Source organism: Gracilinanus agilis, chromosome 5, assembly GCF_016433145.1.
Source record: "Gracilinanus agilis isolate LMUSP501 chromosome 5, AgileGrace, whole genome shotgun sequence".
Classification (NCBI taxonomy): Eukaryota; Metazoa; Chordata; class Mammalia; order Didelphimorphia; family Didelphidae; genus Gracilinanus; species Gracilinanus agilis.
Window position 1 is genome coordinate 41,628,954 of NC_058134.1, and position 16,643 is coordinate 41,645,596.

The 16,643-nt window shown below is 34.9% G+C and overlaps 1 protein-coding gene across 2 annotated transcripts in view; it reads left to right on the plus strand.

The window, feature by feature from the left end:
- DNAJC13 (DnaJ heat shock protein family (Hsp40) member C13) overlaps window positions 1-16,643 on the plus strand; it is a 109,967-nt gene that overhangs the window by 14,507 nt on the left and 78,817 nt on the right. For both annotated transcript variants that reach the window (XM_044679431.1, XM_044679432.1), the window contains exons 4-15: window positions 271-312; window positions 2,205-2,405; window positions 3,465-3,671; window positions 3,766-3,861; window positions 4,238-4,329; window positions 7,603-7,769; window positions 7,885-7,964; window positions 8,045-8,214; window positions 8,659-8,758; window positions 9,730-9,837; window positions 10,871-11,026; window positions 11,946-12,002. In XM_044679431.1, coding sequence (XP_044535366.1) covers window positions 271-312; window positions 2,205-2,405; window positions 3,465-3,671; window positions 3,766-3,861; window positions 4,238-4,329; window positions 7,603-7,769; window positions 7,885-7,964; window positions 8,045-8,214; window positions 8,659-8,758; window positions 9,730-9,837; window positions 10,871-11,026; window positions 11,946-12,002 — 1,476 coding nt within the window. The remainder of the gene's footprint in view (window positions 1-270; window positions 313-2,204; window positions 2,406-3,464; window positions 3,672-3,765; window positions 3,862-4,237; window positions 4,330-7,602; window positions 7,770-7,884; window positions 7,965-8,044; window positions 8,215-8,658; window positions 8,759-9,729; window positions 9,838-10,870; window positions 11,027-11,945; window positions 12,003-16,643) is intronic.

The window sequence follows — 16,643 nt, forward strand, 5'->3', positions numbered from 1 at the left end:
ATACTTATGCTTTTATGTAATCAAAGAGCTGAAGAACAGTTCATACATGATTACATTAGTCTTTGGATTATATGAGTATACATGGTGAAATAATATAACTAATATAATTCTACATTAACGTTTTATCTAATTTTGTGTGTTAAAAGCTTTCATGGACAAAACAGTCTGTTTTGTCATTTTGTCCAGCTTTCACTTAATATGGGTGAAAGGGGATAAATAAGGAATTTATTTTACTAATTTTGTCACATTTTCATGACTTTTTTCTTTCAGAGATTTAGAACTGACTTTTCAGAAGGAAAAATCACAGGAAGGGCAAGTATTTTATCTTTCTAAAATGGAAATGTTAGTTTCTTGGTACAGTATAGCCCTGTGACACATGAATATAATCATAAAGAAAAATGTACACATAGATTTCATGGTGGGACTGACAACTGTTGTCTCCCCCAGACTTCTTTCTTCTGTTTCAATGGATGATTGATTTGATTATTAGTTCCCAATAATCATAGAGAATTTTCTTAAAGGATATTTAGGATGTTAAACAATCCAATCCTCACATACAATATCCTTTCACAAATTATTATTATGCAAAAATATAAAACTATGGACACTCATTCTTGTAATGATACTTAACGTAGTTAGTTCATCAGAGAAGTGCAAATGGAAGTCGTTTTTGTCAGCTTTCTCTGGTTCTGAACAAAGGTTCTCTAATCAAGAGGATATCAATAAAAATGCTACCAGATGCCACCATGTTGGCAGCCTTAATTAGAAATCTCAACATTATCAGATAGCCAGTAAATAACTTGCCAACATCTTTGAGTCTAAGATCTGGCCTTCAGAAATATTTTATTTATTTATTTTTTCATTTCATTATTTCATTTCATTTCATCTCATCTCATTTCATTTTATTATTTATTTTTATTTTAATAACAAATATCCACACAAGTTTCCCAAAGTTATATGATCCAGATTGTCTCCCTCCATTCTCCCTTCCCCCCTCCCAGAGCTGGCAAGCAATTCAGTCTAGGTTATATGTGTATTATCATGCAAAACATTTCCATATTCATCTTCAGAAGTATTTGCACTAAAGTTCTTTAAAATTTAAATGTTTTTGCAATGGAACCAGGTAATAGTCTAGCACTAGCATATTGCTAATATAGCTTGTGGGAGCTATCATTGTTCAGTCTTCCCTGTTGCCCTAGAAGACTTCCAAGTTCTCTAGGAACATTCAAACTTCAAAAAGTCTGCCCTTTTGATCTAGCATATCAAGTTTTTTAAGCACCCCAGACACTTTGCAAAAGACAAATCTTGCAGCAATGGCCTGCTTTTGCCCTATTCTGTTTGTCTTTTGCTGGTCCATAACCCCTCCCCCCCCCAGCTTTATTGGTCAAGCCCCCTTTAGTTAACAATAGCCAAGTTGTGGGCCTTTTACCTGCAGAAACTCTTTAATGGTTTTTGGTGAGTAGTGAACTGCTTGTTTCCACCATTGCTGTCCTCTAATGATAACAAACGAAACAGTCAAAGGCGCATGTTTTATAAGTAAATATTTCCTGCCCATATACCAGCTACCATAAAAATTACAATTGATGAAGCTTCTTGGGAGTAAATAGTTATGTCATTTGACTAATAGATACTTTATGTTTTGCCATTTTAATGAATACTTTTAAGCATCTGTTTAAGATTATCTAAATGTGAAAGGATATTGTATGTGAGGATTGGATTGTCTAACATCCTAAATATCCTTTAAGAAAATTCTCTATGATTATTGGGAACTAATAATCAAATCAATCATCCATTGAAATTTTGGGCTAGCATTTTTTCTTCATGCTACCTTAAAATATTTGCTATTACTATTTTGAGTTAGTTATTTGAATTGTATGCTAGAGTATACTTGAAGTGTTAGCTAGTGATTATCTATATACAGTTTTTCATTTGAATACTTCTAGAAATGTCCTTAAAAAATTTAACAGTGTTCTTGATTAAGCTTTTTGGTATAGTATTATTCTAGGACTTTCTTTTTTTACATTGTAAATCCTATTTTTATTGCATACAAAAGAATAAATTATTTTCAACTCAAATTAGCATTGTAAGATATGAACAAACCTGAAAGACAACTCTAGTAATGTCATGAATTGGAGCTGTAACTTTATTTTGTGGCAAGTTTAAGAATCTAAATCTTAAATTAGTCTTCTTTCCCTTTATTGTAGAGATATAATTGTTTTAAGCATCATTGGAGTGATACGAGAAAACCTGTTATTTTAGAAGTAACTCCTGGAGGTTTTGACCAAATCAATCCTGCAACCAACAGAGTCCTTTGTTCTTATGACTACAGAAATATTGAAGGTTTTGCAGACCTCGCTGATTATCCTGGGGGTTTTTGTATACTTTATGGAGGATTTAGTAGATTGGTAAGTTCTTTTAAAGAGAATTTCATAGATTAGGAGGAGGAGGTATCTTTTTATACTTGGACTATCACAGTGGTTGATCATGATTTTATATTAACTTCACATCCTTAATTCTTTAACTTACAGTTTTGGTGGCAGAGGGTATGATAGGAGCAGAGACTGAACCCACATCTTCCTGACTCCAAGATGGTTCTCTAGTCACTCACTAAACTGACTGTTTTTATTGATTTGATTGTGAGGAAGTAGATGAAATGAAGTCAACTTTTTTCAGAAAGAAGTCAAGATTTTCTCCCACTTTTGCTTTATCTGAGTCTTGTAGTCTCTCTGGTATTTGAGACCTCAGAAATCTGAACGTCACTGGCAGTCATTTATTTTTCAACCCTGGAATTTTGACTCTTTTATAACTATAGCGGACTACTTAAAAACTGCTTTGACGTGACCTATTTGCAAATAGATAATAAGAGCTGAACTTGCCACATATTTGTTCATATAGAAGTATATATCTGTGACTTGCCTTCAAAGATATGAAATTAATAGCAGAAATGAAACCCAGTGAGTAGTTTATATATACTTTAGAGTTGAGAGTTGTTTAGAGAATACATACTTTATATGTTTTTTTCCTTTTACTCTTTAAACTCTCTTCCTTCTTCAAAGAATTTGACCCTCTAATAGAAACTCTACATTCCTATCTCTCTGATAGTTTCTCTACTACCACTTAATTATTTTCACTAAACATTTAGTAGAAAAATTTACCACATGAAGACTTATTGCAGGTTGGTTACATAGCAGAAGCACATAGATTTTAAAATGTAAAACATGGAGATATTTAGATGCTCTATGAGTTTCTTTATGTTTTTAATTATATTCAGAAAAAACCATTGGTCTTAAAAAAACAAATTAGAATGCTTGTACACTGCAATAACTTGTCACAAGGCATTATTCCAACTTTATTAGAAATGCTTTTCTGTATTGTTTTTCCTTCTTTGCTGGTTAAATGCATATAAATGCTTTTGTAAAAACAAATTGAAAATCTGATTTTTTTCAACATTAAAAAAATTGCAGCATCTGTTTGCATCTGAGCAAAGGGAAGAAATCATCAAGAGTGCAATAGATCATGCTGGCAACTATATAGGCATTTCTCTGCGGACCAGGAAAGACCCCTTAGGATTTGAACAGTATTTAAACCTTCGCTTTGGAAAATACAGTGGTGATGAATCCATAACATCCTTAGCAGAGTTTATTGTTCAGAAAATATCTCCTAGACATTCGGTAAGGTTTGCAATGAATATAAAAATTATTTCATAATGATCTGAGTCATGTCATTATCATTCAATTAACTTTTCAATGTGTCTTTTATTTAAAGGAACCTGTAAAGAGAGTATTAGCTCTTACAGAAACTTGTTTAGTGGAACGTGATCCAGCAACCTATAATATTGCAACACTGAAGCCTTTAGGGGAGGTCAGTAACAAAACTACCATTTTATATAAGATCTCTTGGCAAAACATAGAATCATTCTTTTTTTTAAAAAATTTTCTTTGTAAGTTATAAATTAGAAATTTATATTTGAAACTAACTTTTAAAATTTTATCTTAGAAAATTAAGCACCTTAGAAATAAGCTTTTTAAATGCAAAAATAAGTTTAAAAAAACATTTAAAATTTTCATTTGGCTCACAAACATTTGTCATTTCTTCAATGCTGGGATGCACAGAAATCTGTAATATACACTTCTGTATTTAGTAGCTGTATTGATATTTCCATTTGCAAGCTGGTTGAGTTTGAGGATTTCTCTTTACGTGAAATTTTAAGAATCTTTTCTTTTTAAATTCAAATTAGGTATTTGCACTGGTCTGCGACTTTGAAAATCCACAGCTTTTTACCATTGAATTTATAAAGGGGCAAATACGGAAATATTCTTCAACAGAGAGGTATTTATAAAATTGTTTCAAGACTAGAAAGTACTTCTCATGTTAATTTACTAGCATAATTATAGATGATCATTCTTAATACCAATCTGTATAATAAATAAAAATTTTCCAAGATAACTTGTTGAATGGTAGCCAAGTTGTATAGTGGATACAATGCTAGAGTTAGAGTCAGGAAGGCTTCAGTTTAAATTCCTGTAGAAATTACTGTCTTTGTGACTATGGGCTAATCACTTAATCTTTCTGAGCCTCAGTTTCTTCATCTGTAATATGGGCATAATGATAGCACCTACCTCCCAGGATTGTTTTGAAGGTTAAATAAGATAAAATGGAAAGCACTTCCCAAACAAAAAAATGCCATGTGAATACTATTGTTGTTGATATAAACCTATTAAGCACTAATTGAATTTTGTATTGCTTAGTGTCACATGAATTGTGATCTAGTTATAACATCTCCATAAGAAATACCTATTGTAGTAGATGAGAGCTGTTGGCATCCATAGCTTACTAAAGACAAACATTTCTCTGTTCTAGGTTTGCTATCATTTCTGTGTATCTAATTGGCTACATCTACATATATTGTGATAGAATTCTAAACCAAACTGTCAGAATGCACCAGTATGTTGGTGTGATTGGCAGTCTTTGCATTGCTCAAATGGGCTGCAGCTTTACAGTCTTAATCAGTTCTCTTAATTCTTTAGACTAGATATTAATAATCTGAGATCCTCACTCTTAGAACTAGCCATTTAAAGATAAGATAAATCTACCAAAATCATTATTATAATTTACGTTTCCTTTAATTTAAAGGAAAGTAAACAAATAGCAGTAGCAATGTATTCTAGGTGGAGCTCAGTAACTAAAAAGCCTATAAGAATTTCCAAGTTCACATTTCTACTAACCTAAAGCTATTTTTAAGTTCAAAAACATCTTAATAAAAACATTATCCTTAATATTTCCTTTGGGGAAAAAAAAACAAAAGTGAAGTTTATAGTCTTCTAGAGAATCAGAAAATATACACAAATAAGCATATCACATGACATGAATAAGAAAGGCGCTATGTAAGGTCTGATGGGAGAAAAGTCACTACCAACAGGGAGATCAAGAAAGACTTCTTGGAGAAGATGTTTATTTCTTTAAAAGATGGGTGGGTATACAATAGAAGTAGAAAGAAAAAGTACAAGCATAGGAAATAGTGAAATGAAAGGAGAAGAGATACTTAAGGCTCAGAGTGTATGTAGGGAGAAATAAGTTATCTAGTTAAGCTGGAAATAAAATGTGAGTCTAGAAAGGTAAGTTGGATTCAGCTTTTCGAAGTCCATAAATCAAAGATTTTGCATCTTATTCAGAAGATATGAGCCATGGGCATGAGTCAAGGAGAGAATCACATCTGTGTATAAAATCCTGGTAATAATACATGATGTGTGTATGTATATATTGAGGGAGAAGAGTGGAGGCAGGAAGATAATGATTCAGACTAGTGACGATGAGAGCCTGTGCTAGAGTAGTAGTAATGGGAGGAGAGGAGAGAGTGTGTACTAGAGGTAATGCTAATTAATTTTTCTTTTCCCTTCACCTCTTATATCTAAGGATAATAGTAAGGTATAGGAAATAAGGCAACTGTGTTAAATAGTCAAGTTATAAGGAACAGATTTGAGTGAAAGAATAAATTTGATCTTGGTCATATTGAGTCTGTCCCTGAGCAGTGGGAATAGAGTTGGCTAAAGTCATGCCAACAAGCTGTTTGGCCTCCTGCAAACTTCTTATCTGATCCAAACTGGACCTTCACCATAGCAGGGCAGTCATTTTAGCCTTTTATACTTGATTCTCTAACTTATTCATCCTAGTAACTTTTTTTAAAGCATCTTGTTTTCATTTAATCTGTTTATTTTATTTTTTAGGTCTTAAATTTTTTATTTTTATTTTTAAAAATTACATGTAATAACAAATTTCCACACAGGTTTTCCTAAGTTATATGATTGAACTTATCTCCTTCCCTCTCTTCCCTTCCTCTCTCCTGGTACTGGCAGGCAATTCAGTCTGGGTTATGCATGTGTTATCATGCAAAACATTTCCATATTGTTCATTTTTCTAAGTGAATAATCTTAAAAAACAAAACTCCAAAACATAAACCCAAATAAACAATTGAAAAATTGTATACTTTCATCTCCATTCTGACTTCAACAGTTCTTTCTCTGGTAGTGTATAACATTCCTTTTCACAAGTCCCTCAGAATTGTCCTGGATCATTGCATTGCTGATATAACCAAGTCTGATCACAATTGATCATTCTACAATATTGTTGTCACTGTATACAATGTCCCAGTAACTTCTAAACCTCTTCTCAAGCCTTCCACAAGAACCCTCTTCCTTACCTCAGCTAAAAAGACTGCCTTGCACTTTACTGAGGAAATCTAGGCCATTTGCCAAGCTACCCCACTTCTTCAGATCTCACAATTCCTTGATGAGCTCCATTATCTTTTTCTTCATTCTCTTTTGAAAGGGGACTTTTTTTTTTTTTTTTTTTTTTTTTTTTTTGCAAAAGCCAACAATGTCATGTGTACCACTAGGTAATTTAACTTCCTCACAACCTGTTTTCTCACACATTATTCTCTCTCTACATTCAGCCAAGCAGGTCCTTTACTGTTAATCACATCATGGAATATCTCAGTCTCCATACATATAGACCAGGTGATTCCAATATTTGGGATGCACCTTCATGCTCTACCTCTTGTGATGCCTGATTTGCTTCAGATTTGGTTCACCAGCCATACTGCATGAGATCTCCCCTACCCTTCTCTGTGATTCAACCTCCAAGGCCATTTTGTGTTTCATTTAGTTTTCATTTTGATGTAAACAATGTTTGGTACGTAGGAGGTTCTCAGAAGTTATTCATTTGACAGGCTAGGGAAGTTGTCTTTTTTTCTAGTTGAAGGTGTAACACTAGAGCTCAGAAGGCCAGAAAGAGATTTTTGTGTAGAATTGATAGTTGAACCATAAGAACTAATTAAATTGCCAAGGGAGAGTGTGTAGAGAGGACAGGTTGAGGAAGAGAATTGTCCCATTTTAGAGTCAGAATGAGTATAAGTCCTAGGAAGGAAGCAGAGAAAAGAGTTAATTATAGAAAGGTAGGATAATGTGTTAGAATCCTATCTAGGAAGCAGAGAAGGTGTCCTGGAATTTGAAGAAGATGAGTACTTATTAAGAGTGAAATTACTTTTTGGGGGAGGGTGTTGGTATTTTGAACCCCTCTCCCTTCCCCCTTCTTTTTTCTGCTCAGAGATTCCTTGTTAGCTAGTTTGTTGGATGGAGTAAGAGCCTCTGGTAATCGAGATGTTTGTGTAAAAATGACATCCACGCATAAAGGTCAGCGTTGGGGACTGCTCAGCATGCCTGTGGATGAGGAAGTAGAAAGCCTTCACCTCAGATTCTTAGCTACACCTCCAAGTAAGTGCTGTTTCAGATCTTACTGCATTCTACTGGGAGGGCTAACTATTTTGTAAATACCTTACTAACCAGTGAGAACTTGCCTAAGCTTTTTTTCCTTCTTATCTTTTTGCAGATGGCAACTTTGCTGATGCTGTATTCAGGTTCAATGCTAATATTTCCTACAGTGGAGTTCTGCATGCAGTAACGCAGGATGTAAGAGCAAATACCAAGAATTCTTGAGAGATATGTAGGTGTGTGTGGGGGAATCTTTCAATATGTCTTTTCTCTACCAGGGCCTCTTCTCAGAAAACAAAGAGAAGCTGATAAACAATGCCATCACAGCCTTACTGTCACAGGAGGGCGATGTGGTTGCATCTAATGCTGAGCTAGAGAGTCAGTTCCAAGCTGTGAGGAGGCTTGTGGCTTCCAAGGCTGGCTTCCTGGCCTTTACCCAACTTCCCAAGTGAGTAACCTCTTCTGCATTGCGTTTATTTTACAGAATTAGAATGATAGCTAATGATTAGAGTCTCCAACTCTTTAAAAACTTCAAAAGACTAGTTTATCTACTTTTTATTAATGAGAAAACCAAGATAGGTTAAACTGAAATAGAGCAACTTCCTTCCCCTATGGCAAAACAATTTCTGGTTATTAAAAATTATTTCAAAATGAAAAACATTTCTGACTCGTTCTATTTTTTTTTGCATACTGATACCTCTCCTGTATTTAACATATTAGCAACATATGATGAATGACCTTTAGGCAACAGAAATGTGTGGTTTGTAGTTTTGAAATAATCCTGCAGAAATCTAGAAGTAGCACTATTAATTATTTTAAGAATGAAAACCAGAAAATACCAGGTGGTGGTAATCTGGGATGTCTGGGGCTTTTTTTCCCCTTTCTACAAAAGATTTCGAGAGCGGCTTGGAGTAAAGGTGGTGAAAGCACTGAAGAGAAGCCATGATGGTGTGACTCACGCCTCCATTGACATGCTATGTGCCCTCATGTGTGTAAGTTTGCTTTATTCTTCTGAACTTTTAAAGTTGCTGATTAGCATGACTTCAGTGTTGGTACAATGGAAATTTTTTATTCTTAACTAAAGTTGAGTTTTGTGTAAATTTGAAGACATAGTTTAAGACGGTTTTCTATAAGCAAAATGTTTCTTGGCAAACACAAGAATTAGTTGCTGTTATATAATCTTGAATTTACTCTAGAAAAAGAATAAAAGTTCATCTAGGAATTGGCAGCATGATAGAAGATGTTTATTTTTTGGAAAGATGTTGAATAGTTAGTTCAACAGAGATGTTTTATTTTGAAGTTCAAACAACTCATATATTTGAATGAGAATTTGTTGCTAATTTTAGCATTCTGTAAATTTTGAATTAATGTGAGAAAAGTGCTAAAGTGTAACAGACACCTTATATAAATGTGAGCTACTATGAACATCTCACTTGACTGTAAACATAGTTTTCATTGTTAAAATAAACAGCTATTTTTAGGAGCACTGGCCCTTGTCACTGTGATGTGTAAATTATTCCATGAAGTCTTAACTATCCTAAGAGAAGATTTTGTTATTGTTCTCTTGTATTCTATTCTACTTGACCACATGTGAGCTGTTCTTGGCAAAGATTCTGAGGTTGTTTGCCATTTTCTTCTCCAGCTCATTTGACAGCTGAGGAAACTGATGCAAACAAGATTAAGTGACTTTGCAGGGTCACACAGTGAGGAAGTGTCTGAGACCACATTTGAACCTAGGAAGATGAGTCTTGCTGACTTCAAGCCTTTTACTCTATCCACTCTGCTTCCTGCCTGCCCTATCTTCTGCTCCCCCCCACCCCCCCCCACCCCCATACTTGGGAATTATTATCATCATTTAGGACATTTTTCTATCACTGGTTTCAAAACTAACATTTTTATGAGTAAGCTCTGTAAGATGATGCAAATGAGTTTGCTTCTAAATGATTTTTTTAAATCATTTTAGCCTATGCATGATGATTATGACTTGAGGCAAGAGCAGTTGAACAAAGCTTCTCTTCTTTCTTCAAAGAAGTTTCTGGAAAACTTATTAGAAAAATTTAATTCCCATGTGGTAAGTGATGATTAAGCTTTTATTAAAAGGAAGAATTATACTTTTTGAAAGGTTGTATAAAAATGAATTGTGGTTTTTTTCTCAACATTTATAAAACTTATATGGTATAAGCATTTGACATACTGTTTTCCTTTGCACCTGACAACTTTGCAAGATTAATGCTATTTCTTTTATCTTATAAAAGAGGAAGCTGAGACTAAGAGATCAAGTGACTTGCCCAGGGATTCACAACAAGTTAATGTCTAAGTCAGGACTCAAACACAAATCTTTCTTCTAAGTTTACCATTGGCTAATGTGGGCATCTGTAAAAACTTATTTCAAAGTGCACTTTAGGTGAAGATGTTTCAATTCAATTCAGCAAGTATTTAATTGCCTATCCTGTCTCTTTCTAGGCACTGTGCTGGGTATTGGGAAAGCAAGAATAAAAGTAATACAATCCTCTTAAATTTCCATAGAGGGTGGGGTGGCAGCAGGGAATAGAGAGGAGAGAGTTGAGATCTAATATACTCACATAGAAAGGTATAAGACAAGGTTATTTAAGGTAATTGTAGCAATTGAGAGGACATTATATATAACATTGCAGTCTCATTCATCCACATAAGAAAGTTTTGAAAAGTTTTTACGTTTCCTTTAAAATTCTAGAAGCATGAATCTTTTCTTCCTTCTAGTGGTATTATAAAATAAGACTCATAAAGTTTAGAAATTGACAAGTGATTGTCAAGTTCCTAAATAGTAACAATCTTAAAATTCTATTCCAGGAAAAAATAATGTATAAATAACTATAATTGTGGCAAGTGATATTACTTCACTAAATTTTTTAAAATTACAGGTAGGTCTAATCCAGGTTCAAAGAGCTTTAATGTTCTTAAAATTGATATTGATTCTACTGCAATATCTGTAGACTTCTTGGATTTTATTTTACATAGTGTAAAATGACTATAATGACCATGAAATAAAAAAATTTTCTGCCAGCTGAGTTAAATATTAGGAATTTTTCCTTAAATTCTTTGAGAAAGTTCATTTTGTTTTTCAGGATCATGGGACTGGTGCCCTAGTTATTAGTTCACTTTTGGACTTCCTTACCTTTGCCCTCTGTGCTCCATATAGCGAGACGACTGAAGGGCAACAGTTTGATATGCTTTTAGAAATGGTTGCATCCAACGGGAGGACCCTTTTTAAGCTTTTTCAGGTGAGATCTTGGCTTTTGTTCTTATTTGATGACAGTCTTAGAAAGCACTTTTTTGGGGGTAACAAAAATTTGTTTTTTTTTTTTTTAGTGTTGCAAGGGAAGATTGTAACATCTTACTTTACAGTTTCTTTTTTATGAAGCCATCCTTTTGGTTGGGAAATGTAAATAAAATTAGCAAGTATTTTCTTTAATGATGTGAGATGACTGCTAATCCATTGCTAATGGTTATTTTGCTACTTCATGCTCCATTCCCATCTTGAATAGTATCAACAATTAATTTCTACTTTATAGATTCAGTATTTTCATCAGTAAAATCATTCAATCTTACCTATGACATTCTTGGCCATTTTCCCATGAAGTTTGCTTTACAATGGATTTGTATGCCTTTGGGTATCCATTTTTTGTATGCCTTTGGGTATGCATTTGGGTATCCATCTACTTTTCCCATACAAAAGAATGTTGAGGGGATGCTACAGCTATTCATACCACTCCATAAATCACTCCCTGATTTTTTTAGTCACCAATTATGTAGGAGACAAAATTTCTTGCTTCATTCTTTTTTCCTAGTAGTACTTCCATAAAGTTTTTGCAATGAAATGTGCTATAGGAGTGATGTCCTCACATTAAACCAAGCATTTCTTCTTGGAAGTTAGTGTTAGCCTTCTGTATTATTACTTAGCATGAGTGCTACACATACTCCATAATTGTAGGCTTTTCATTAATATTTAGTTTTAGTAATTTACTAGTAACTTTATAAAAAATGCTTATCAAAATATGATGCATTAACAAATGTAAATTATCTTATTTAAATTATTCATTAACATATAATTGTGTTTCATCACTTTTTTTAACCAATTCTTGATTATCATTGGAAAAAACCTCTGATTGGTGATTGACTGTTTTTTCTCTCCTTCTAAAGCACCCTTCCATGGCGATTGTAAAAGGAGCTGGCTTGGTTATGAAGGCAATAATAGAGGTGAGAGTAAAATTTGAAATTTCAGTTTTAAACAAATCAACTAATTTTCTTAATTGGATTGGTAGGCTCATAGAAACCACCTGTGATAGAAAAATAGTGTGTCACCCTAATTTTTATTAGCAATGTTAGGAGTGTTTTATATTATTTTTACAACTCCAATGATTCTAGCTCTTTCACCCTCTAGGATCAAGCAAAACAAATTTAAACTCTTCTGCTTTAAAAAAAACAATGCCAAGGAAAAGCATGTATTAAGTGATTCGAGGTATTGGTATAATTGAAAAGGCTTGGATATAGCAAAGACAACAATATAATATTAATGACAGCATTTACATAGCACCTACTGTGTACCAGGCACTGTGTTTAAACACTTAACAAATATCTTATTTGTTCCTCTCAACAACCTTGAGAGGAAAGTGCTATTGTTAGCCTCATTTTACAATCGAAAAAACTGAAGCAGTTAGATTAAATGACGTGTTCATGGTCAAACAGCTAATTCATGTCTGAGGCCAGATTTGAACAAAGATATTACTAATTTCAAGCCCAGTACTCTACTCACTGCCCCCCAACAAACTTGACTTCAAATACTTCCTCTTGATTGATGCTAAGTGTAAGATTAAAATTAATATCCAATACTTCCAGTATATTTTATAAGATTTATTAATAATCACTTGAAGAAGAAGAAATAAAAGGACAAAAGTAAAAGCCTGAGTAAAGCTAGCTTTCCCAGCCATGATCAGGGGAAAAGAGAGCGAGAAGGAGGAGCTACACAAAAATATATCCTCCCTACATTGGCACATAATGTAGATATGTAACGGGGATGCTGGGAGAGAAAATCCCTAGGGAGCAAATCCTAATTACACAATCCCCCCTGTGATTCCATTGGGAAACAAGCATGTAGAAATCTCCCAGATTTACATGCCTAGTTTCCTCAATGAATCAGTACACATAACCAACTTATATCTCTAAGGATCTCTAACTAGAGGTATATACAATATTGTACTTTCTAAGGGAAAATTACAATAATATGGGGATAAGAGGGAAATAAAAGAGAAAGAGAACAAAACCAATGATTGTTAGGTGCATTGACAAAAACCCAATTAGAGGGCATTCCCCTTTGGCATAAGAGTGTACATTCAAAATAAATGCATTCAAGCCTCTATCCCTACCTCTCACCCTTCCAGTTCAATTTCTCTACATCCCAAAGTTCATTCTGGATCTTTTGGTGCAGCATATGGTTTCTGCAGGCATCTCCTTGGTGCCTTCTCCAAACAGTTCACTTTTCTTGATTTGAGAAGTAGCAAGTTTCTTATCCCAAAATTACTCTCAAACAAGAAAAATTTTATAAATCTAGAATTCCATGACAATAATACAATCCCCTCTGAGGAGGAGGATGATCAACACGCAGATTCAGATGGCTGAATTATGAAGTATATGAATCAGTTGTTAAAAGAAAATCAAAAACATAAAAAAAACAAAGAGAAAAAAGTAACTTCTAGATGAAACAAAATCTCAAAGTCTCATGTGTAAAAATTCTAAGTAAGGAAAAATAAGCCTGTAACAGGTCCTAGAATCAGGGCCCAATTAAAGTGATTTATGTCCCACAAGCCTATAGTAGCAATTATGCACTTACCCAGTCAGCAGCCAGGACTACAGAAAATTGCCATACTATGAAAGAGAGAAAACGGACTAGATTTTGAAGTAGAAAGGGAAATAAATCTGATTTTTACCTTTGCTCTCAGGGATAGGGGAGCCAAAATGTCAGCCAAACTGAGGTACTTGGTAGAAGTCTGGATCTGACACGAAGGAATCCTGCATCTGACTTTGCAAACAGCTGCTTCCTCGAACCCCAAAATAAGTTCAAGTTCCCTGTCTTGGCGCATCAATCCCACCAGGATTGGTTGGTCTCCTTGACCTTGTGCTTCTAGGTACTGTGCAGATTAGCTTTGTGCTCTTTGGCACTGTGCAGTGGCTCTTTTGTAAATCCGTTCTTCTCGAACCAGACACAATTATTAATCAAAGTCCCATAATATTTAACAATCAATGGCAGGTCTCCATACCTTGGGGTATGCATTAACATTAGGGCTAATGGATATTTTAAACTTATCCTAGAGCAAAATTAAAAGCCCATTAATACTGGTAACATGTGCTTCAAGTACAAAAAATGAGAGAAAAAAAGAAAACTCAAATATTGTATTGCACATACAAGGAAAAACAATAATAAAATTTAAAAACATATAGTTTGCAATCAGTGAAACACTATGTTAGCCAAGCAGAGGCAGAACACAAAGGTTTCTCACCCAGAGATGAGAACCATTTCCTTTTTAACTTGGCCATGATTCACAGTGTGAGTACACATGATTTTCACCAAGTAATAGGTTTTTAAAACAGTAGTACAGCATTTAATGCACATTCAAAAAAAAATACCAAAATCCCCCAAATCACAAGAGCACATTTAATGACAATAGCAAACAAATCTACTATCATTAGGATTCACATGAGTTGCTGTGTGACATTTAAAAAACCTTTGAAGCTCATAAATACTTGTCACAAGTTCTCCAGATCTAGCCAATCTTCCAACCTTGGTAAAGATATTTCCATCATTCCAAAATGTGGCAGGAGAAACCAGGAAAAAAAGCCCTCTTTACTGTTGATGAAACCTTTTTGGTTCTAAAATGTCACCAAGAATCTAGATCATTCTGGTGGCAGGGTAAAGTAAACTGAAGAGTTACAAATATAAAAACCTGTCTAGGGGTTACAAAGCCCCCTGGGAAAACCTTCCCACCTCCGGGATGAGATTATAACCCATCACAGGGTGACCAAACCCCTTGGAAAACCTCTACCCTCTAGCATGAGACTATAACAGCTGTAAAAGGCATGTCTTTATATGTTCCATCCATTGCAATGTGGAGGTGAGGAACAAAATAGTGAAAATCACTTCTGATGTCTCATCCTTTACATTTTTAATAAATGCAGAGGTGGAGAATGCAATAGTACTGTTACACTTCACTTCAACTATTAAATGGACCCTTACCTCTTGTTACAAACAACTTAAAGATAGGCAAATGATCAGTCAGAGGCAGTGATACTACTAGATACCTGAAAATCACTTTTGAAGACCCATTAAAATCAATTGAAATTTTTAGCTCATTAAATTCTCCAAAGGTTGTATATAGGTTGTAACCAGTTTGATGGAGTTCTTTCATCATCATCTATGTGACAATTAACAAAGGCAAAAAGGAACAAAGGGTCATAAAGGCAACATGTGACCTTGATGGGTCTGGTGACAAACCCAGCATCCATAAGGACCTATGGTTTTCCCACGGAAAAGGGTTTGTCCAAGTTGTTTATGGGCTTTTATAATGGTATTTTCTCTAGTCCAGTCAAAGGGGAGGATACAAATAAAGACAGTGAAACAGAACATATAGCTAATGACCAAAACACAGTAGCTGAAAATGACATAGTGTAACAGAAGATATTAAATTAGATCAATATGCGAACTTAAAAATCAAAATGAAATCTTAAACAATCAGCAAATACAATATATGTGCAGGATGTGAGTGGTGAATTCAAGAGTCCTTTTCTCCAATTCTGATAGCTGTATTACAGAGACTTTTTCACTATTTGGAGGGGAACAAACTGAAATAGTTAATGTCAGTAAGCCAAAAGGAGTCTGAAAAGAGTTAAAATTCACCTCCAGACTCTTTAAGGTTCCTTCCCCAACTAGTATCATCGTCCGTTTAGATTCCTTTTGTCACAGTTCTGGGGTTCCCCATACCTGCACTGAGCATGGTGTGGACAAACTGTATATTGGATATGTTGCAGAGACTGGGTAGGCCAAAATGGCAAAGAGGGGGGTATAGGGAGATGAATCTCCCCTCTTAATCTTGAGATTACTCAAGCTATCAACTGCAATGTATCCTATCAATACAAGATCCCCCAGGAATGTCAGCAAGAAAAGACATCCTAAAACTTTGGTAATGCTCTTTCATAGAGTGGACCATTTTTAAAAATCTAATTATTAAATTCGTTGCAAATCTACTTCCTGTCTGTAGGTGGCGCTGGCCTTGTATGTACTGGCTAGGAATAAAGTTAGAGGTTTGGAAGAGTAACCTTCCCTTCCCCCCAGGGACAAAGCCAGTGGCCCCATGACACCTCAGTCCATACCCTCACAGCCAGGAGCATGGAAGCCCCTCTGGGTTATCCAGGCTTAGATTAGGGTGGATATTGTGTAAGGGACTACTCCACACTGTGTCCCCTTGCTGAAAATTGCAGCTAGCTCAGCCTTAAGACCCCCGTGGGGGGAGAGGGGTAGCCACTCCAGGAGGCAGGGGACCAATGCCAGCTCAGCTGTTAGCAATATTGGGGAAACTTTTACTTTACCTTTTGTGCAGGGACCCCAGCTAATGTGTTCAAGAGATGCGGCGGGTGGGAAACAGGCTCAGCTCCTCATGTGCGGGTCCTCACTACCAATAGGAGGGTCAAAAGCCACGGCAGAAAGGAAATGTGTTTTTTTCAAAATAACCTGCTCCCTATCTTTACTCAAAAGCTTTCTTTAAAAAAAATCAAGGATTCTGTCCCTTCATGGGTCGCCAAAAACTTAAGATTAAAATTAATATCCAATAACTCCAAGTATTATATTTT